Raw genomic sequence first — 23,377 nt, forward strand, 5'->3', positions numbered from 1 at the left:
GAAATTACTTCTGACTTCACGTCATTTCCTAGATTAAGTTTGCTTTCGAAACGTTGCTTCTAATGAAAGAAAGTCGTTCTAAAGCGCTTGGTAATTAAAAAATTTTTAAAGAACTTGAACAGCAAAAACATATTTTTATATTACACTCTGCTTGTAGCTTTTTTAAATCTGACTGAAAAATCTCCGTTTTCTGAATTACACTGTCGATAGAAAAAGTTGTATGTTTTATGTGAGATACAATGGAAGAGCCAATTCTTCTGGTGCTAATCGATTAAAAACAATGAAATTTTAACGAACGGCCAGTTGTCTTCAATTCGCTTTATCGGCTGGCATTATAATCCGGCGAAATTCGTGCGAACACGCAGTTGTTAAAAATAACGCGGAATAGAGAGAGTTCGTTTCAGTAAACACGACAACCTTTTCAATCGGTGATATCGATCTCGGGCAAAGCTAGGCAGACACGTCAAATATTTAATTACTGTAATGAACGTTCATGTATCCAGTTTTTCTCCTTCCTGCAAACCGTGAATTTATTTTTCCAAGCGTACTGCAAACAATCATCCAGGCTGCAATTTGAAACGAGGAAACGAAAAATAACAAGTATTAAAAATACAAAACTAAGCGACACGCCTGAAGAACGATTTAATTGCTGTTTTATTTGTTCCCCATTATTGTTTGTACAAGTCGTACGTAATTCAACGGAGAATTGAAATTGTGTCAAACAGAGCGTTATTAAGAAATCGTCTTCAGATAATTGAAATTTTGCAAATGTTCTCGTTGTTCCCTTGTCTTGGTCCTTTATCTTGAAACTGTTATCTGCATACGTTTCACGGACTCCCTTTTGGTGTGACTCGCGACCTTCTCAAGAAAATTCCTCTCAACGAGGAAAAGAGGAGATGTAAGGTACCTTCCCAGAAGTTTCCGCCAAAGGGACAAAAGAACCAAACGTATCCCTGAAGGAATTTCCCCTAAGGAAAAAAAACACGGGAACTCCTGGTATGTCTAAGAAAATCTGTCTCTTTCCTTTCTTCCGTTCCTCTCCGTCCTTTTTTTTAATAGAACAGAGAAACTCTCGCGGTCTACCTAAGGGAAACAAGAAAACTTCGGCTGCCCTACGGGGAATTTTTTTCAAAGTGGTAAAGAAAACTCACGGCGGGGGGCATCTCGAAGAGCAATTTCCTGTAACGAAAGGGGACAGGAGACCAATGAAAAAATTTTACTGAAGGTAAGGGAAAACCAAGATCCTCTTCAAGGGAATGTTATTTTCGTTCCCTACTCAATTGAAATCTCATTAAAGATTTACAAAGATTTAGAATTACTGATGGAATAAGCGAAATGTCAAAAAGGTGACAAGACGCTTGATAAACCATGGTTTATACCAGCATAATCGGGAATATAGGAGAAGAAAAATTGCAACCGATTATGTCACGACCATTCATGCAAATAAATCAGGTCAAAATTAGCAAATAAAATGCGTGGGAAATCTCAGCGCATAATGGCGAAATATTAAACATTTCGGTGGCGAGATTTGCAATTGAAATTATCTTAAATCCCCATAATTTTTCATATCGATCCATTATATGCGGGTGCACATCGAATTTAATGTATGTAGGTACACAAATTAGTAGCGCTATGCCGCGTGAACCCACAACCCACGCGGAATACTTTTGGTACAAATTTATTACAAAACGAGTTCCACGGAGATAAATTCGCATAACTGCAATCCTCGGCTTCTATTTGCTACCGGACTGCGCGTAACGAGCGCAACAAAAAATATACAGAGCGTGGCCTGCATTCTCCAAGCTCGCCCCTCATTTTTCCCCTTATCGCTCGCGATATTTGCATAAACATCCACCCTCATAATAATATAATCTTCAATATGATAATCCGCCACGGAGATTTCCATGCTCCTCGTTACTCGCCTCTCCGCTTCGATTAAATTTCACTCGAGACGAAAGATATGCGCGCACTTTTCACAATATTTTACTCCCCCCTCCCCTTCTTTTTTATACAATCCATTACCATTCCTTTCGTGCGCCGACGAACCTCCATTTTCGCGTTTGAATTATCGCGAGCACGTACTCGCCCGGAGCACTTGACATTTTCGTGAAGATTCTTTGAAAAAAACCTGAGAGCGTGCCTCGTGACATTTTCGCGGTTCCTGTTAACATTCGTAATCAGGCAAATGGACGCTCTGAGTGGCAGAATTAAAGTGGCAGCCGTGAGCAACGTTGAAATTATCCTTCTCCATGATCAGTTTTGGAAAGCGAGAATGATAAAGGGGGATTGTTTACTGTGGGGGGGTGGGGCGGAGTAACTCCACGCGTTTAATACTCTTTTACAGAAGCAAATTATCCGGCAAAGAAAGGAACTTTGAATTTAGAACTGGCAGAAAGTGAAGTTCCTGATTTCCAATACTTCTGATAATAATTATTTGAAATATGCAATAATGAACGATATCAGCTGAGTGTTATAAAGTAAACTAACAAATAAAATACTAACTTCAATCAAATTGAACTGTTTTATCTTGGAAAAGTAAATAACCACAGCAGGTGAATACACTTTAAAACCACCTTCCAGCAACGATGCTTTTACTACGGAACGATTTACTGGAGCATAAGCAGGATGATTAAAAACAGACCGATAATACCCCGAAGGAATTCGATATTCGATACCCTTCGTCGGAGAAAGGATATTTTCCCTTTGAGCGTGATTTCCTTCGGGCGCGATCTTTCCTTCTTCTCCTTTTTGCAAATCGATTCTTCGACAAACCTCATTTACCTACGCAGACAGAAGTTGAGACGCGCGCGAGTTGAAAGGGAAATAAGCGGAAATTTTGCGGGCCATTTGAAAGGAACGGAAACCTTTACAGGCCCTGCCTGTTGATCTGTTTGTTAGAGAATAATTTCTTGAAAGACCTTACCCGAGATTAAACGTTTCCTCCGAATCGTTCACCAGAATAATTAACCGGAAAAACCTATTTTACACGGAAACCCACGAAAAGCGTTTATTCATTGCGATGATTAAGAACGATTTGAATGGAAACGAATGGGAAAATTGTTTAGTAGAGTTGAATTTAGGATTTTCTTTAATTAGGGAAATCTCATTAAAAGATCATTAAAAGAAACGTGGAGTAAAGTCGTTAGCGAATTTACAAAGAGGCGAAAGAAGAGTTACTAGAATAAAGTGAAAAGAATTTATCGAACAGGCAATAAAGAATTAAAAGAACTGAATAAAACGAGGAGCGTGATCGCTTGGTTCCTTAGTTAAAGTTATTGGAACTGTGTTCGATTGTTTGTTTCGTGGTGTAAGTAGATAGAGGCAACTCTGCGAGAAGCGAGAGGTTTCTTTATAAATCGACACGATTCGTGTTTGGAAGGGTTCGACAAGCAGACACAGGTCTGACGGAAAAGAAGAAGTATCACTCTCAACGCTGCATTGATATTTGTTTTACGCGCTCTCCTGGAAATTAAAAATTGACAAAAGAAAAAGGAATCACTTTTTTCACAATTAAATTTCATGCTCTTTCGTCTCGTAGCTAGTTCACTTTGTAAAATCTCTCTTCGAAGTAATGCAAGAGACGGTTCCACGGTAGGTTTTTGATGAAATGAAACGAGAAAGAATTCTCGGAAAACTCATTATAATCTCATAGGTCACGGTATGTGAAAATGTCCGTCGAATGTTCTTATCTTCGTTTTATTTCGTATATTAATCCATTTTCAACGAGAGATAAAAGTGGAGAGCATGAGAGCAAGAGTTCGAATAAAAGAATCGCAATGAAAGCCAATGGAGCCTTTTACAGAGAAGGTTTACATATGTACTCTATTTCTTTCGAGCCGTTGATATAAGAGCGTTCAAACGTTTTGGACAATGTCAAACTCCCTAATGGAGGATCATCAAGAGTAAAACAGGCATTTTATTCAAGTGTTTAAGAGAAGTCAAAGACAAAGGACTTAATTAAAATTTTGTCGAGAAATAGGCAATGCAATCGAGCTTCCAAAGTACGTATTTCTGTCTCATGCAACGAAGTTTAAATTCTCTTAGCCCAAACAACACCCCTAATAATAATAGAGATAAAAGACGCTGTGAAGTGTCTCGTAAAAAAATTAAAAGATACGGCTTCTTTCACAAGGAACAAATCTGAATTTCAACACGAAACTCTTAAATTTTATGAAGAAAGGATATTCCATCTACTCTCTCCACATCTATAAGCCAGACATCAAATATTTCTCGAATAAAATGCATTTCAGTCGAAACCTGGAGAACCAAGGAAAACATACTCGGGGCACTTTCTTAACCGTAAACGAAAACTAAACTAGTGTCGCATATATATATGTACATATATATATTCCTGAGATGATATTAACCCATGGTGACGAAGAAATATTATTCAGTGGCAAAGCTCGCTCCTTTTGCTTTAAACGTTTTAAGTGCTATTAGACCATTACTTAGACAAAGACAAAAGAACATACGAAGGGTGAATGAAGAACTTCTGGCGCGAAAATAGACGCGAAATGAACAAACGATTCTCCTAGCGGAATGTGAAAGGCCCGGCTGGCAGGGTCCAATAAAGGGGGATACAAAATAAAAGACGGCCTGGGGAAGTATAATGGTGGAAAAAGTACGGATAACAATGGCATCGGGGAACAATTCGTCCATCGAATAAAGCGGCGGCAGGAAAGTTCGGGCGGTGAAAAATTTTTATTTAAGACTCTCGTTGGAACGTGACGTTCGCTCGAGAGAGAACGTTAATGGTACGTGAAACGGGAGCAAGAGGGACGAGACACCGGAAAGAGGATCGTGTAAAATGTAATGGGACAGGATTAATGATGGACCCGTTGGAATTAATTCGTTCCGGCGATGGTTTCAGATTTTCGAATTTTTCTCTTTCACGTTCTGAGTTCTTCCATTCTCGTCGAAAGGAACGGGCTGAATTTCGCACGATATTCGTAAAAGTTTTATCGTCCTGGAAGAAGTTTAATATTCATGAACGTGCGATGTATGTGGAAGTTTTAATTTGATAGTTAACTACCTATAGAATACTTGTCTTTCGAAAGACAAGCCCCACGGTGAATGGATGTTTAAAAGAATATAAAATGATTAAGAGCGTTAACTAGTTTTTCAATATTGCTCATAGTATTCAATATTCGCTTCATTTTCTAATTCGTCCTCGATTTAAAATTCTTAAAAGTAACTGATAAGTGCAGAGAAAGATAATAAGAGAAAGAGAATTAAAAATATAATTTCTTGAGAATATTACACAAATTATATTGGATTCATAATAAATTTTATATCCCACGATTATCGGAGGTTTTGATTGTTTTCATGGTTACACGACGCAGTTTATGGCGACATTAAATAATGAATCAAGGACGAATCTCCATTAAGTAAGCCACGTAAACGCGTTCGAGGGAAGGTAAATTCCATCGAATCGAATTACAATAACTATATAACATTATGGAAGTTCGTTTATCGTTTAACGCAGGGGAGGACGGCGATCGATATGGCGTAGAGCGTCACCTCGACGACCATGGTGTGTACCGTCGATCCGACGATTCCCATTACACTTAAAACCATTACTGGGTCGAGGTTCCGGAAGGAAAACAGGTGTTGAATAAAAATAGAAGAACGATAAATCGTGGATGAGAGGTACGAGAAACAGAGGAAGCAAGGGAAAAAAAGGAGAAGACAATGACATCGATATTCGTCAGAGCGGCCTGTAATGGAGCGAAAGCAGAAATACCGCTTGTTCTGCTCGTAAGGGATGCATCGACCAATCGAGAAGCAACCAGAAACTCACGGATGGAAAAAAAGGAATGAGCGGAAGAGAGATACGCGCGAGTTACGTCGGAGTTTCGAGGAGAAACAATACGAATAAAGAAACGGAGGGGTAGCGGTATGGAGAAATAGAACATGAGAAAAAAAATATTCGAGGTGAATAGTTTAAGGGGAACGATCCGGTGAAATGAAGGTATCTGCTGAATTAAATAATTTCAAGACGTGTTGAAAAGGAGGAATTGCTCTAGAACCGTTGTAACGTTTTTGCATTTTTATGGCCAGCCATGAATACGATTTGTCAATGAGAAAATTTTTGCCAAAACCTTTACACTACAATATACTCGTAAACGCTTAAAAATCATCCAGTGTGCTGCATATTTAATCAACTGATCACAAGCTGATTATATCACGTGCAGCTCGTCGTCTATTTTAAGATTGATTCTCTGCCGATGAAAATGCGCGTGAAGGACGCATCACGACCTTCTACCGTTCTAATAAAACGTCACGAGCTCTCGTTTTTGCACTGGACTGCACGAATCATTAACGTCCTCCAAATATCCGGCCATCCCGTGAACAGTCGCGAATGTATCGGAAGCAATGGTAAAGGAGAGATTGGTCCGACGGAGACAAGGCCGATTCGCGTAACATGTGAAATACTGGGATACTCGCAAATCAATGACGCGTTTTATTAAAACTATAAATTACATACGGAGGAGAAATACGAGATTGACGCGACCACGAGTAAAATTCATCGAATATGAGCTGAACAGCTTTCAAAGCGAACTTATTTGTTGTAAAATCGATACCACCATTTCCCGCTTGTGTTTCGCATCGAAAGTATTTTATATGCACACCCTTGGACAAGAGAACGTGCAATTGAAGTTTCATTTCATTGTACCAAGTTAAATAAAATTGAATTAAAAATATGTTATGAGCTCCGAGTAATGAACCGCAAACTGGAAATCATGAAATAAATATAATATAGACATTTTGGTTTGGTCTGTTATTAACAGGCTAAGTTCCATCGCATCGTTCATTATCCAGTTGGTTTTCGCTATTCGTAAACTTTCCACTCTCTTCTCGAACTCGCGTAGACATTGAAGCGTCGGTTACAACAATCGGTAAAGTACAATTTCGGAAGTACACGTCAAGACACTCTTTAATGAAGTTCCATCCAAATCACGAACCGAACAGTGAGCTGAAACTGGCCTGGAAATACGTACAACTGCACAGAAGCACCATTAAGTAATTTGATGGGCAAAGTTTCTGTTCGACGACGACGACGAATACTTATTAAGACTCTAAGCACTCGATGAAGTGGTATAATGGTGAACGTGTCATGTGTAAAATTTCTTCTCGTTGCTTTTACATGTTTCTTCAAGTGTAATTACAATTTATTGCTAGAGTATTAGTCCTTTGTAAGACAATTTTTGTCAGAAGCGACTCAGATTGGGAGCCACATGATGTGTAAAAGAAAACAGGAATTAATAATGTGTGTGAACTGGATTAAAAAATGGAAATTTCATCTACATTAACCTAATAAATTCGCGGCTGTCGCTTCGCGGAGACCCGTTCGATATTGTATTTACGTCGCGACAACGAACCAGCCTCCAAGTGTTCGAACAAGGGAGAAGACCGGAAGTAGAAGTGGGAGACGCGACAGGTTGGATAGTTGGTAGAGCCTACCAACACAATGCTAGCATTGTGCGAGCAACTCCATTATAACAACTGCTTCCCTGGTTTCCGCGAGACAGAGAGAAGAGGGAATGAAAAATTGAGGACAAACAATAAGTGTCATCGTTATGGAAAGAAATTCGCCTGAAAACCCTTGTACATCGCGTGTAAGCGTGTTAACCCTGCTCCGGTTATTTATCGTCGTTTCATCGCGATTACGAGAACTTGTGCCGGGCTAAGTTCTCAGTGAATCTCCACGTAGAAAGAATACTGTTTCCTTATGCCATTTAGTTGGTCCGTTAGATTTATAATTTTTCTACCTCGCTTAGAACACAATATTGTTATCTGAGTTTCTTACGAGATTAAGATAACACATTAAAATCATACTTTGCAAGAAGTCTCGTTTCCTGTCATAAACAGATCTTCTTTACAAAATCCTCGTTTCCATCTACGGAATACCTTAGGATAACTTTTTCATTGTTGTTAGAGAAAATAGTAAAAATTCATGTCTCATGCAGGTTTCAGTAGAGCTCGTAAAATAATCCGATCGTAAGATGAAATGCTAACGCAAGTTCGTTACGCGTTCTATCTAGTGGCACTTGACCCCGTCGAAAATGCGTGGAATTCGTGAAACCCGGAAACATCTCTCTCTCCCTCTTTCTCTCAAACCAGAACGTATAAATTTCCAGCCCCTCCGTAAATGTCAGAAGCCTTAATATCGAATGGAACAGTTTATTTCGATGATACATCTTTAATATCTTACGTACTTTGATTTTTTTTTACTTCAAGTTAGAACTCCAACTTTTCATAAAAATTGTAAAACGAGAATCTTAAAGGAGGAATGTAAATCTCTTTGGAGATAGTAACTACTTCTATCTTGGCTTCTTAAGCATTGACCTGTTCTGCTGCGAGCAAGTGGAAGGTACCAAAAATCCGATGTGTCACCCCAGCGAGGCACTCACCCGAAGATCCTGGAAAAGAAATGGAAGCTATCGGAAAGATCGCAAGTTTCGATCTTCGAGATCTCAGGGGGATAAAATTCCTCGTGAGTTCAATTCTTCCAGGCTTATAATGGCCAAACGTCGATCACGATTTTCAAGGATCCAATTTAATAAAAATAGAACGATTCTACGCCACGCTATCAGTATGACGATCAAATTTAGTGAAAAAGCAAATTTTTGAATACAAGAAAATGTTTATAAGACTCGCTATACGAAATCTTCCCAATTATTGTAGAATAATAACAAAATTTCAGTTTTAATATTTTTGTCATGCGATTTTTGTCGTGTGCGATTAATTGTATTAATGAAAATATCACTCTCATTATGTCCATCCAAGTTTTAACAAGTTTGGAAACAGTGTTTAGTAATTAATTATTTTAGTGCAATGAAAAGTTCATGAAAACAGAGAACACAATTGCACGTACCTCCTTTCGTCTGCAATTAATTATTATACAATTCAAGTTCAAGTAAAGATTTTTCATTAGTTAGAAACTGTCTTGCCAAAAGTCGAATCGTAATTCACAATATTCTATTTCACTCTCCCTCTCGCACTTCTGGGTACCCACTGTTATCCTCGAAGGCAACCCTTACCAGCCCTCCATAAATTTACAAATTTCATCCGAAATTTCCACTTACGAGCAACCAGCCGCGACGAAATTTCATCGCTGAAAGTTTCGCCAGTTAATTAGTTCTAGCGTTCCCTACGATTCCTCTGTCGAAAGCGACCGGCCGCGAATCGCGCGTAGGACGCTCATCGGCAAACGCCGAAGCTTCAAAGCGAGACATCCAACTCGATATAATACCTATGTATATATGTACGTGTACCGATTAGAACGTAAATTCATTTCCGGCGGCGCGTTATCGAAAACCGATATTTCCGTGTCTTTATACGTCGGCCGTGGCGAATTTTTTGCCCCCTCGATACCGATCGGCTCTAAGCCACCGTTGGCATACACTTTCACATGAAAATGTACGGTATCTGATTCTACAGAATATTTTCCTTCGATCCTTCTTACTGTTTGCAAAAGGGAAAGACGATTGAGAGGAAGAAGATACAAGAGTCTGTGAAATCTGAGGAGATTGAGTGCAGATTTAAGCGACAGATTCAGTTTTTACATTGATATTCTTTTATCGTAACTAATCTAACTTAGAAACACTTCGTTTAAAAATAGTTTTGTCAATATTACACATTGTAGTTTTTTATTGCGAGATGGTTTTTAGTAATTGTGTTAAAGGAAGGATACTGTAATTAGAAAGTTATTAAAGCCTTTTATAAATCTTTTGAACAATTATTATTGGACTTTGTAATCGAATGAAAGATGATTGGAAAGTTTTCTAAAGGACTGCTTATAGTTATGTGGCCATTAATCCTGATTTCCTGGGGACGATAATCGTAAATAGACGCCCTTTTCTCGCGTGCCTCCACTCGTTACGGATTGAAGGGATTCACTGTTAACTTGTACATTGCTATCCGATTTGCATGAGTTTCGCGTAAGCGCGCGGTTTACCTTCGTTCCATCGGGATTAAACACGGGAAGAATGTTGATGAGAGATATTATCGGACTGATTATAGAAATTATACGATTATGGTAATTTCTGACGTAACGCATTTCATGCCAAGGCTGCAAGTCATCGGATACTTATAGCTGAAATGTTATTCATAGCAAATTGACCTATTTTACTTAAGTATTTCACTCAATGAAAATCATTCCTAAAACTATTATTACGTTTTAAAAATCGAATCCAATGATAAATCGTCTCTGAGTAAAAGCACATTTTGCAGAAGTGCTTCCTCTTGAAACTCGCTGTGGCGAAAATAACTCGGAAGGTTGTATCGAGTTCAGAGCGGAAACATCCCTCATTAGATACTTTTTAACCACGAAATCTATAATCGAATGAAAGATGATTGGAAAGTTTTCTAAAGGACTGCTTATAGTTATGTGGCCATTAATCCTGATTTCCTGGGGACGATAATCGTAAATAGACGCCCTTTTCTCGCGTGCCTCCACTCGTTACGGATTGAAGGGATTCACTGTTAACTTGTACATTGCTATCCGATTTGCATGAGTTTCGCGTAAGCGCGCGGTTTACCTTCGTTCCATCGGGATTAAACACGGGAAGAATGTTGATGAGAGATATTATCGGACTGATTATAGAAATTATACGATTATGGTAATTTCTGACGTAACGCATTTCATGCCAAGGCTGCAAGTCATCGGATACTTATAGCTGAAATGTTATTCATAGCAAATTGACCTATTTTACTTAAGTATTTCACTCAATGAAAATCATTCCTAAAACTATTATTACGTTTTAAAAATCGAATCCAATGATAAATCGTCTCTGAGTAAAAGCACATTTTGCAGAAGTGCTTCCTCTTGAAACTCGCTGTGGCGAAAATAACTCGGAAGGTTGTATCGAGTTCAGAGCGGAAACATCCCTCATTAGATACTTTTTAACCACGAAATCTGGGAAAAGTCGCGTCCCAAAGATCAAAGAGGGATCGTGTAATACAGAGTTCTTCTATTTGAGCGAAAATTCATTATCGTCGCGACCATAATCTTGTACAGGAACAGCGATCTTCTGGTTCTGAACGGTAATTTCGACGAACCCTCGGCCTTTGTCGAGGGAACGACGCGTGTTCACCGATTGATGTATCGGCAAAAAGCTGAGATGGAATCACCTTTTTCCGCTCGACAATGAGATTCCCTTTTCATAGGAAGTGGCTGAACCTTACGGCCGATTGAACGCGTTTCCAAATCTCTCGTCAGCCGATTCGAGAATGATCTATAAATCCAGCCCACCCGTTTGCGAAATTCTTATTGTTTCTTAAAAATTATGCACAGAATCTTATAGTTTACGTGAAACAAAGTCCCTGTTTTTTCCACAAGAAACTTTGATCAAATAAATATACATATGTACATACACGACTTCAGCGTGACTCTTCACTGTTGCATTTTTTTAATGGAATGCACAATGCTTTTACGCAGTCAGTGTTTAATAGAAGTTCATGTAACATTACGTATACATGCAACGAGGATTTAAATGATGAAAGCCTCCATGAGATATTAATATTTTGTACGCAGAGGATATTTTGAAAAAAAACCCGAAACTCAGCTCTCTGAATATTTCATCATCCTCGCGGAATAATACCCAGGACATTTTCATTATTCTGCAACCTGTACAATTTCATTTCACAGTTTTGTTTTAAATTATATTTGAGATCTCGTAAATCGATTTGCGATGCTAAATGAAATTTATTAAAAACCATCAAGAGCACTCTATCACGAAGCAATACTGTATCAAATAACGTTTCATCTCGTCCTGACCCATCACCGGATCAACAAAATATCCACATGTACAACTCTCTCGATTGATTACTTCACAATCGCGTATAGCGAAAAATCCCGTGTCCAAGTTTTCTCTCTCAACAGGTGGCAGCCGATTAAAGACGAGAACGGCTAGGTGATTCCCAGGAGATCAGGACGCCGACAACAATTGCTAATCCTGTCGATGATACGTCGATAAAGTTTTGATCACACTTGACAAACTGACCGTATCCTCAGATTAGGAAGAAATTCAACGCGCGTAAAACGAGATAAGACTGCGTTTAACGAAACGAGAAAATGAAACGCTGTTTCATTCGATCGAAACTAATTCCCATCCAATTCTTTTTATTATTATAACATATTCTCAACTAAATACAGGATTTATAATATATTTTATAGAACAATTGATTATCTGTTTTTTCAAATTAATTTATTTATTCTACAAATCTACATCAACGTGTCTTGTTTTTACGTCTTTGGAAAACACATTTAGTTTGACTAGGAGGAAGGTTAGCGAGCGAAATAAGCGTGTTCTTCAAGCCACTAAACACGTGTAACCCTTTAAGTAGAGAATCAGTTGCCATTTTCCCCGAAGGAGAAGATGTTCCGTGCAAGAAGTTTAATCAGTAAATACAGAGAGAGAGGCGGGAGAAACAGTTAGAAACTGCAGAGAACGAGCCCCGGGGACGTGATTATACATCCGAGCAGATGTCGTTGCCGGGCGCGCGATAAGCCCGGATGAATAAACACCCGATCCTAATTATAATGAGTCAGAAATTTTGGCGGCCGATGCTCCTCGCACTCGTTGCGCCAACTAATCAGAGATTCGTAAGTCGGATCGGGTTGGGGCGAAAGCTCCGGGAACGCTGACGAAGCTCGTTATACGGGGACGGTGGTCGCGAGACAGCATAGCATTATGCTCGCTCGTATCATTATACTTAAATCAGCAATCCTTGGATTTCTTGACGGGGACTTGGCTCGCGATTTAATTGTCGGCTGAAACAGTGATCTGTCATTCAACGTCTGAAATTTGAATCGAGAAGAATTGGTCGTAAACGAATAGATTTCAACTGAGTTCAAAAAGTATAAAATATTAATTCTTTCAATTTTAATCAAGGTTACAATAAAAGTATGTCGACGAAATGAAACTGATTTTCTGAAACTTTCACCATTCCCGCTGGACTACACTGGAGGTAAATCACAATACGGAATTTAATCTAGAGACGTTAAATGAAAAAATAACTTTCAAGGAAATATGAAATTCTTATAAATATCGAGGATGTGTGTGTGTGTGTGGAGGTATTTCAAGCGAGGGGATCAGTGTCCCGAGTAAATTCGGTGCCGAATATCGTTGGGGTTATTGGTGAAAGGTACATGAAAATGGCATCAACATAACCAATGGCTTATCCTCATAAATATGGCTCCCTCTCGCAAAACACCGTTTTCTTAACTTCTCGCCAAAGTTCCCATCGGCTGAAAACTTCTAAGCATTTTCCGCTGGATTTTATAGAGCATGCCTGACCAAGTTAAGCGCGCCTAATGGATGGAACAGTAAGCACTTTACAATTTAACAGGTAACTACCTCGTAACGGTTTTTTTCTGTGCCGGGGTGACGGGGGGCAGCGGAAACGGTAAAGGTTTCGGAAAATGCTAACGAACAGCAACGATCTCACAGAAGTTTCTACCTGGGACCGATTAAGTTTCATTTCGCGAGGACATTAATATCAAAGATAGAAAACTGAAGGAAACATATTACGTTCTGAATAGCGTGCAGAACTTTGATAAAGCTGGTAGTTCGGGGGTCTTTGTTATCAACCAGTTATCTCACTCCTTTAAAAATCTAATTAAACGACTAACTTCGACGGACTATGAATTAAACGCAACGACTGGTTCACTTTGTTCGAATTAAAACGGAATGCTCTTCAATTAACTGACACAGGACGAACTTCAGTGAGAAAAATTACGAGCCAAATGTTTGAACTGAGAAGTGTCGATTTTCAGTAGTATACACATATATAGGACAGATTCTATATATTTTTCTTCTAACTCCAGTATTTAACGAGTTAAGTACAATTAATTGACATTTTACTGACACTGACGAAATCCGACAGTCCCACCGTCGAAACAGCAAACTTTTGGCAAAAATTTTCGTTTCTTGCCAATAACTCCCAAACGGATGGACGTAGTGGGACATTTATAGGACCATTTTGTAGAGGACGACGAGATCTACAATTTCTGTATAAAAAGTTTTCGATAGCATTAATATTTAACGAGTTATTGACGAAAAACGAAAACTCAGTTTTTTACAAAATACTCGTTAACTATAGACGACAGAAAAAAATGTTTTAGACAAAAGTTGTAGGTACTGCTATTACCTATAAGAAAAGTCGTGTACAATTTTTTTCTATCTCGAATACTTCAGGACTAATCGATTAATTATTACTTCGACCATCGTCAAATATTTCTTAACGACTAAAGTTAGAAGGAAATGGCGTAGGATGTTTTTTGTATCTGAAAACTACAGCTACAATGTTTCCTGTATTTGCTATTCCATTATGTAACAGAAGAGGCATGATTTCTTTCATCTAAACGTTCTATTCAGAGATCTGAATGGGAGACCGTGTTATCCATAGTTCTTAAATCCTTCGCGGAAAAACTGAGCGTTGAATCCGCGCGTTAAGCTGCCGCGCTTAGAAAAACATAGCGTTTGTTCGAGGGAAAAATTTCCGCATTTTGCTACGCAATTTTTCCGGGAAAAATTCCTTTCTCCTTTGAGAAGGTGGAACCCGTTTGGAAATTGAATCGCATCGAAAGCGATAGTTTCCAGTTTAATCCGATGGGTATTACGGTTCTTACTGGTAAAAGCATCTCGTGTTCTCTCTGACTAATTGAATCCATTGCATTTCTATCGACAAAACACGCTACGTGCTGTGAGTGCATGTGTGCATGACAAAATTTCGAATTACAATGAAACACTTATATATCATGGTGCCTTTAATCTGAAGTATGTAAGAAGTAGATTGAACCAAGGATCTAATATAATTATCCATGGTTGATCGTTTTCTTGAACCATGAATCGAATTTCGTATGAGCATATACTCGACCGTGTGCTTTACGATTGAACCAGGTGACCGTAAACTAACAGGGTTAATCAACCGTAAATAGACAGGGACCGTAGATATCTGGATATCAATTAATTCCAATTAGTTGAATTAACGTAGCATACTAATTAAGGACCGACGGAATAACTTGCTTGCAATGGTCGCGCTATTAATTGAATTGCGTCACGTGGAACGAATGTTTTGTTGCCCATAATTGAAATCGGTATTGCTTAATCGGTTCCCTTCCGATAAATTGAATGCGGTTAGCGTTACACATTGGCATGCCAGCCATTAAGTCTCATCGAGTCCGATCAAAATGTAAAGAAAAATTAATCCGCGATTTTCTGCCCCGATAAAATTCCGAGGACACATTCCTCTTACATAAATCCACCCAATTATTAGTGCTAAACAGTCGCAAGGTACCACCGTCAAAGAGATTTCTATTCAGAGGCGCAACAAGGTCGATCATTCGAGCCAACGATAATTAAACGCTTCATCTTGATGCAGATTAAAGCTTCCACTGGAACGCTTAGAACGACGAATCTCCCTGGTAGCCTATGTAAATCTGCTGTATCTTCCCCTCTACCGTATAAAATCTTCGCCGTATTTGCTTGAATTACCATTACGAGCCCGATTGTAAAGAAAGAGCTCGTTAGTACATAATTTATTTTAACGAAGTCGTCCATGATTGAATTCGGGGCGAAATTATTATAAGCCACCGTAACAAGGCTGAAGATTAAAAATCGTTCGACGAAACGAGATCTTAACGTATTGTCCAGAAACGGCTGTGTACTTTGCCAGCTAATTGTCGACGAGCAACGAATAAATAAAATTATTCAAATAAATTATTGAATAAATATATTTAAGTTCTATGTACGCGCTAACAACTTAATAGGGTGAAAGAACAAGGAAAGGACCTTTCAGTTTTAACTCGAGCAAACGATGCGGAAAATTTCGCTCGTGCCGATCTTAAGAAATTGTATCATGGATAGGAAAAGTTTCCTTCGACTGCGGCTCGGATTTGAGGAATCAATCACGGAAAAAAAGAAACAATAAAAGAGACGATTGCCTGTAGCGGAGAAATTGATTTCCTCCTATTTCATATAGAATCAGGAAATATTCGCAGCTACGAAATGACAAAAGATTGCATCGATTTACCAATTTTTCTTACACCATATTGCTCCCAAACAATATACCGGGGCATTCACTATCGAACGCAAACCAACAAAACAATTTATACATCTCCCTCCATCGTTCAATCATCGTAATAGAAACCACGATGAATCCTTTTTCCCCTAACGAGAATTGCAGCGCGTAAAAAAAAAACATCTGAAAAAAGATTTTCAGACCAAATTGGTCAATGCCAGTGACATTTATTTTTGTAAACAGAGTGAAAAAGGGAAGAGAAATTTATCGAAGGACAGAAAGCGATCGAGAGGATTAATGGGCGGCGATTACGAAGTTAAAAAACGAGTTCAGTGCCGAAAGAGGAAACGCATGTATAATATAATCCCGGTCGGTTATTCAAATTCAGGATAATTTCTTCTCTTTTCGATACTTCGCCCGTTGTTAATTAACGGTGGTAGGACGTTAAGTGAATCATGGTAGGAAACGCGATTTTACCATGGGCAATGTCGGATTCTCAGTTAAAATTAACGATCACGGCCACTGAGCGACGGTCCGTAACGATGCGTGACGACAGTGAATGTGCGGTACAGAATCTGTCCAAGGAAGTAACATTCAATCACAATTCCAGTTAGTTCTGTCCGATTCGAATACCTTTTAACGCATATGCGAGGAAATCGACTGAAAATTGAGAACATTACATCGTGAGATCATCATGGATATAATCTTTGCAATCTTTTCATCGAACGTTCATTCATTTGATTTATCGAATCATATTTAACAACGATTTTTCATACCCCATTAGCTCTGTAAAAATTATTCCAGCCGATATATTTGCCGACCGTAAGTTGGAGTAAGAGAATTCCAATGAATAAAATATTAGTTCTGAGTGAAAACGTCCGAATCTATCGAGGTACCGCACGAAACTTTCAAACTCGAAATAAAATCTACGTGTGGCATAACGACCATTCAATGTGACTATTACTAAAAAATTAACTATAAGACAAAATTAAAAGAATGAGAAGTAAATGAAAGTATTCCCCCATTACAGAAGTTTCAATACCTTATCTCTTTCCACTTTACAATTCTCCATAAAAAAGCTATAGAGTAAACCCTTGACCGTGTAATCTTCATTCACCAAAGATCTATGCAAATCAGTAACCTGTAATTGGTAGCAAGGAGGAACCTATTAATCTCCTAATGGTGTTTCTCCTCGAAATCCTGCTAACTGCACCATCGACGGAATTTCGAGGTAAAGAGCAGGACGAGTCGTGGGCCACCCCCATTCCTTTCAACCAAACCGGATTTAAAACAAATTTCGCCTCTGCGGTGAACGGAAGTGCAAGACTCGATCGATCTTGTTCGATGAATGCGTGGAAGGAAACGCGACGGGCAAAAGCAGATCCGGCGAATTACCATACGTGCATCCGACGTGACGATCTCCAATCACGGGACTATGTGATTACTCCGGAAGGAAAAGTTCTTTTCCTGTTCGTGGTTCCCCGGAAAATTACTCTACCTTGATGATGATTTTTCAAGAAAAATGTTTCGCTGTTCTCGGTCATTTTTTGAACGAAGGATAATTTTATTACAAACGTGGATATTTACTTATAATATTTTTCTGATGGCTGATACTTTAAGGATTGAAATAAAGTGACATTTTAGAAAGATAAAACTTCTGATCTGGAAATCTTATGAAATCTTATAAAGGTACAATTATAGATATTGAGAATTAAGATTTGATACAGTACTGTTCTATGTAGGAAAATTTTCTTTGACGATCTCAACTGTAATTGCATAATGAGATGTTAATAAAAATGATAAACATATTTAATTCTTATTAATACTTATTTTTACAGTACTAGATAAGCCAGAAAATGACTATAAATCGAATAAATGGATGATGTGTAGTTAAATGTAAGTAGAAGTAAATAACCAACAGGTTTTTCGCTGGCTCATTTTTGTCACCGCCGCCAACGTATCGAATCGCAGGATCGATCATAAAACTTTGACCCAGTTAGTCACGTTTTACCATCCGGAACAATGCGTGAAAAAAGCCGGCTCAAACAAGGAACCACCCCCAAGGTTGCACGTCCGCCTACCGGTAATCGCGCATTGTTTCACGCGATACAACGAAACGAAGTCACGGGGGCGAAACGAAATGACGAAACAGTGGCGAACAGTACGTGAGTACGAAATCAAAGCGATCGTGTCCTTTACGAGGGAACAATGGACCTACTCGCGACCTGTTTACGATATCTGCTGCGACTTAACTTCAACCCCTCTGACGCGCATCTAGTTCCTCCGACTGGATTCAGTTTGTAACATCCTTCTTTTTATTAAAAAAATATGTACATTGATAATTCTAATTTTTCTTGGAATTGTAATAAGAAATTTCGTCCTCTAATTCTTAGATACCACAAAAATCATAAAATTGCATACCTGCTAGTATGTTCAAAGAATTTTTATACATACAATCTAATCTAAATAACAATGAAATAACGTTAATAATAATTGACGAGGTAACAAGATAACGTTACGAAACAGGTTTATTTTAAATCACCTCACGATGTTTCAACGATCAACAATTCTTCAGCTCACTAAAGAAATTCTATGTTTCAATAAAGAGAAAGGGGAGTTTCCTCTTGAAAGAGGAAAAATATTTTTTTATTCCTCACAATGCTCCTTTTTCATTTTCCAAGACCGTTTTATCTTCCACGTTCCTGGCGTCGACGACAGATAAAAAAAGGAGAAAGGATTGTAAGAATGTAATTAAGCAAATGGAATCGAAATTTCACGCGTTTCGTTCTAAATTCGCGGCGCATTTCTTCGCCCGCGTCACCTTGCGTCTGTGTATTTCCTGTCTTCAGAAACTCTGTTTCAACGACAATACCGTTCAATCATGTTAGAGACAAGAAGGAAAAGTATATGTATAGATGTATTCATGCTCCCACAGAAGATTTTCGATCCTTCCGCAGAATATGACAATGTCGGAAGCCACGATTGAAATACGCACAAAATCTTGCATCGTTCCCAGCAACAATGGAGAATTGTTGCGAACCATAAAGATAATTTTCATATTTTTTTACTTCATTCCCTTTTATCAATATGTTGCATTCTTTATAATCGTCATCTTCAATCAATGCATCCCATTTCAAAATGATCGATAAACAAAATCGACTATCTTATCTAAAAATAATTTGTAATTCTCACTTTAATAACTGGTTAACAAATTGAAGTATGTCATTATCAGGTTAAGAAAGAAACTATTTCCTTGGACAACATTAATTTACCCAATCATACATTTCCACGCAATGGGCATTCAACATCAATACGCTTCAGGTCAAAACCACATTTCTAAACAATTTCACGGTACAGTGTAAATTTGTGTTCCATGTGAAAATCGCTTTCCGCCTGATACTATGTGACGATATTTGCCATAGCTTCACTAGGATAACATTAATTGTACACATACATAGACACGCACGCACAAGGAAAATGTTAGTTGCACTTCCATGTGTCTACATTTATGAAGAAATTGGGAAGGGGGTTGTGCTGTCAGAATAATGCTTCTTACGTGTATGTAATACCTTGACAGATAATTAATTCGTATAGATGTGCGCGTTTTGGGGCTCGGCTCAAAAAATGTTCATAGAATTAAAAATATAAAACAGTGGCGAACAGTACGTGAGTACGAAATCAAAGCGATCGTGTCCTTTACGAGGGAACAATGGACCTACTCGCGACCTGTTTACGATATCTGCTGCGACTTAACTTCAACCCCTCTGACGCGCATCTAGTTCCTCCGACTGGATTCAGTTTGTAACATCCTTCTTTTTATTAAAAAAATATGTACATTGATAATTCTAATTTTTCTTGGAATTGTAATAAGAAATTTCGTCCTCTAATTCTTAGATACCACAAAAATCATAAAATTGCATACCTGCTAGTATGTTCAAAGAATTTTTATACATACAATCTAATCTAAATAACAATGAACTAACGTTAATAATAATTGACGAGGTAACAAGATAACGTTACGAAACAGGTTTATTTTAAATCACCTCACGATGTTTCAACGATCAACAATTCTTCAGCTCACTAAAGAAATTCTATGTTTCAATAAAGAGAAAGGGGAGTTTCCTCTTGAAAGAGGAAAAATATTTTTTTATTCCTCACAATGCTCCTTTTTCATTTTCCAAGACCGTTTTATCTTCCACGTTCCTGGCGTCGACGACAGATAAAAAAAGGAGAAAGGATTGTAAGAATGTAATTAAGCAAATGGAATCGAAATTTCACGCGTTTCGTTCTAAATTCGCGGCGCATTTCTTCGCCCGCGTCACCTTGCGTCTGTGTATTTCCTGTCTTCAGAAACTCTGTTTCAACGACAATACCGTTCAATCATGTTAGAGACAAGAAGGAAAAGTATATGTATAGATGTATTCATGCTCCCACAGAAGATTTTCGATCCTTCCGCAGAATATGACAATGTCGGAAGCCACGATTGAAATACGCACAAAATCTTGCATCGTTCCCAGCAACAATGGAGAATTGTTGCGAACCATAAAGATAATTTTCATATTTTTTTACTTCATTCCCTTTTATCAATATGTTGCATTCTTTATAATCGTCATCTTCAATCAATGCATCCCATTTCAAAATGATCGATAAACAAAATCGACTATCTTATCTAAAAATAATTTGTAATTCTCACTTTAATAACTGGTTAACAAATTGAAGTATGTCATTATCAGGTTAAGAAAGAAACTATTTCCTTGGACAACATTAATTTACCCAATCATACATTTCCACGCAATGGGCATTCAACATCAATACGCTTCAGGTCAAAACCACATTTCTAAACAATTTCACGGTACAGTGTAAATTTGTGTTCCATGTGAAAATCGCTTTCCGCCTGATACTATGTGACGATATTTGCCATAGCTTCACTAGGATAACATTAATTGTACACATACATAGACACGCACGCACAAGGAAAATGTTAGTTGCACTTCCATGTGTCTACATTTATGAAGAAATTGGGAAGGGGGTTGTGCTGTCAGAATAATGCTTCTTACGTGTATGTAATACCTTGACAGATAATTAATTCGTATAGATGTGCGCGTTTTGGGGCTCGGCTCAAAAAATGTTCATAGAATTAAAAATATAAACAATGTATTCTGAATTAATCCTAAATAAAGATATTCTTATGGTTATATCAATTTCTTACACTTCCTGCGGTTGTTTTTAACTTAATAATTAAACCGTGATAATCAAACAAATGAAATCGAAATTAATTAACAAAAGGGAACTCAAAAACTTACGTTTACACATTCTCTGAGGAGTCCTTATTGAATCACCCTGTACACTCTCATGTCGCGTCCTTCGAATGCTTTCCCGACAAATAAACCTCACTTTATCCCCGTACCTCGTTCCTTTCGACACAAGATTCGCGAGCGCGGACACACTGATATACGAAACTACATCACAATCAGCTTTTCACGACACGAACAGGGACGAGGGACGGGTCTGAAACACGGATTCGATGGTTTCTCGCGCACATCGTATGTATGAATGCGTCTCGGACCGATCTGGAATAATTGCGCGTTAACAGTTCTCGAGCCGAGCCACGAATGTCGTATATAGGGAGACAGAAGGGAGAGAAATCTCGTGGAAGCGGCGACGCGTACACCCACCCAACCAGGTTATTTCTGTGTTTGTTTTCTCACAAAAGTAAACGAAGGATCTAATGCGACACCGTCCTCTATAATCTCGTTTCACTAACCGCGTTTCGTTGGATCGTTTAGAAACAGCCCTGGGACAGATAGCGATACCGTGTTTCCCTAATTCTTGTTAACTCCACGAAGAGCCTCACTGTGCGACCGTTCACATTTATTTAGCGAATTTTTTCAGCTGCCCAATGAAAAACTTATTCTCGATTAATCAAACGCGATAAATATTTTCTCCTAAATAATGTAGGAGGAATCAGTATTCTACAGAATTATAGAAAAGTGCGAAGACTAAGTTATATAGATGATTATTGCAATCCGTTGAAGATTATTTCATATTATTGGTTGTTAATTGCTTATAAGAAACGAAGTTTGTTTAATTAAAGTAAGCAGTTATTCACGTTATTCTGAAAATTTATTTAATATTATGTTAAGGGAATGACAAAAATTAAAAGATCGAAATTCGATTTGTCAAATGAGGAAGAAGCCCGCATTTTAGTTTTCACTTTCTGATTATTTCTCAAGATCGTTGATGCAGCTGTAAACAAGTTCGATCCAGTCAAGAACGAGCCAGTGTCGTTCGTCGGATATTCTCAAGAGAATGATAAAGAGAAACCGACAACAAAAGGATTGATCTCCGTTCCGTGACTACCGTTTATCCCGCGCGACGGTGTGACCGTGGTAGCGGTCTCGTCCGTTCCACGAGAATCCTCCATTTGTAACACTTATTTGAAAGACAGTACGCACGACGAAATATAAAAAGCACCTCTGGGTCGACCCTTAAACCGAGTTAATTGCACCTCTCATTAGCCAAAAGCTAATCTTCGAAACAGGAACTTGCGTACGTGTCAAATGCAAAGTATTCACTATTTATAATAGAAACCAGGTTCCAATGATGAGCCAGGAAAGTCTGTGTAAATTTAAATCTACTCAAATCATTATTGTTAGTTGCGAAATATTCCAATACATTTTTAACGATTTGCGCTCATTCAAAACAGTTATGAACTTGAGAGATTCGTTTATGGAGCCAAGCGATCTCCAAACGGACTGTTATTTAAACGTGAAGCTCGCTCATGATATATTAACGTAATGGGGTTGATTTGTAATTCGTTTATGTAACGTAACCGCCGGTTTAAGGGTAGACGAGGGACGCGGTACAGAGGGGAGATATATAGACAGAAAGAATGTGATCAGCCAGTGTTGAAGGAAATTTACTCACGATTGTGTGGCACGTTTCGGTGGTGCGGCAGAACTGTCGTCGAGGGTGGAAAAGCACGTCGGACCGGCCGCGAAAGAGGCTCGCTCTCCTCTCGGGCGCGCATCGCGCAGCCGTGCTGCCTTCACCCCTCTGCGTTTACGTGTACGTACACACGATAAACGTGGCCGCGGCCAAGGAAGGGAAAGGGGATCGAGTTAGGTGTTGGTGGAACGAAGATCGCCCGGCGGTTTTCTCGGGCCCGATACAACCGCGCAGAAAGGACCGGAGGGATGCTCGAGGGTTTCGGCTTCCAACCACCGTATCCCCGATAGACCTGGCCAAATATACTTCCCCCGTCTCTGGGATATCCGAATTCCCGGAGGAAGGGAATGGCAGCTTCCGGCTTGAACGATTACCAAGATCGAATAAGTGATACATACGT

The 23,377-nt window shown here is 38.7% G+C and overlaps 1 protein-coding gene across 5 annotated transcripts in view; it reads right to left on the bottom strand.

Annotated features, from left to right (window-relative positions):
- Nucleotides 1-23,069, bottom strand: part of LOC108624396 (uncharacterized) — a 95,310-nt gene extending 72,241 nt beyond the window's left edge. For 2 of the 5 annotated variants that reach the window (XM_026813085.1, XM_018023651.2), the window contains exons 1-2: nucleotides 22,957-22,987; nucleotides 21,333-21,599 (exon numbers count right to left, since the gene is read on the bottom strand). Coding sequence is in view for 4 of the 5 variants with exons in the window: in XM_018023651.2 (XP_017879140.1) it covers nucleotides 21,333-21,342 (10 nt within the window). In the remaining variant the exon portion in view is untranslated. Of the gene's footprint in view, nucleotides 1-21,332; nucleotides 21,600-22,956 lie in introns of all 5 variants that reach the window. The other 3 variants (XM_026813083.1, XM_026813082.1, XM_026813084.1) reach the window with 2 other exon arrangements.
- Between the last annotated feature and the right edge of the window lie 308 nt (nucleotides 23,070-23,377).

This window comes from Ceratina calcarata, unplaced genomic scaffold, assembly GCF_001652005.2.
Source record: "Ceratina calcarata isolate Rehan_Ccalc_2016 unplaced genomic scaffold, ASM165200v1 scaffold309.2, whole genome shotgun sequence".
Taxonomy (NCBI): Eukaryota; Metazoa; Arthropoda; class Insecta; order Hymenoptera; family Apidae; genus Ceratina; species Ceratina calcarata.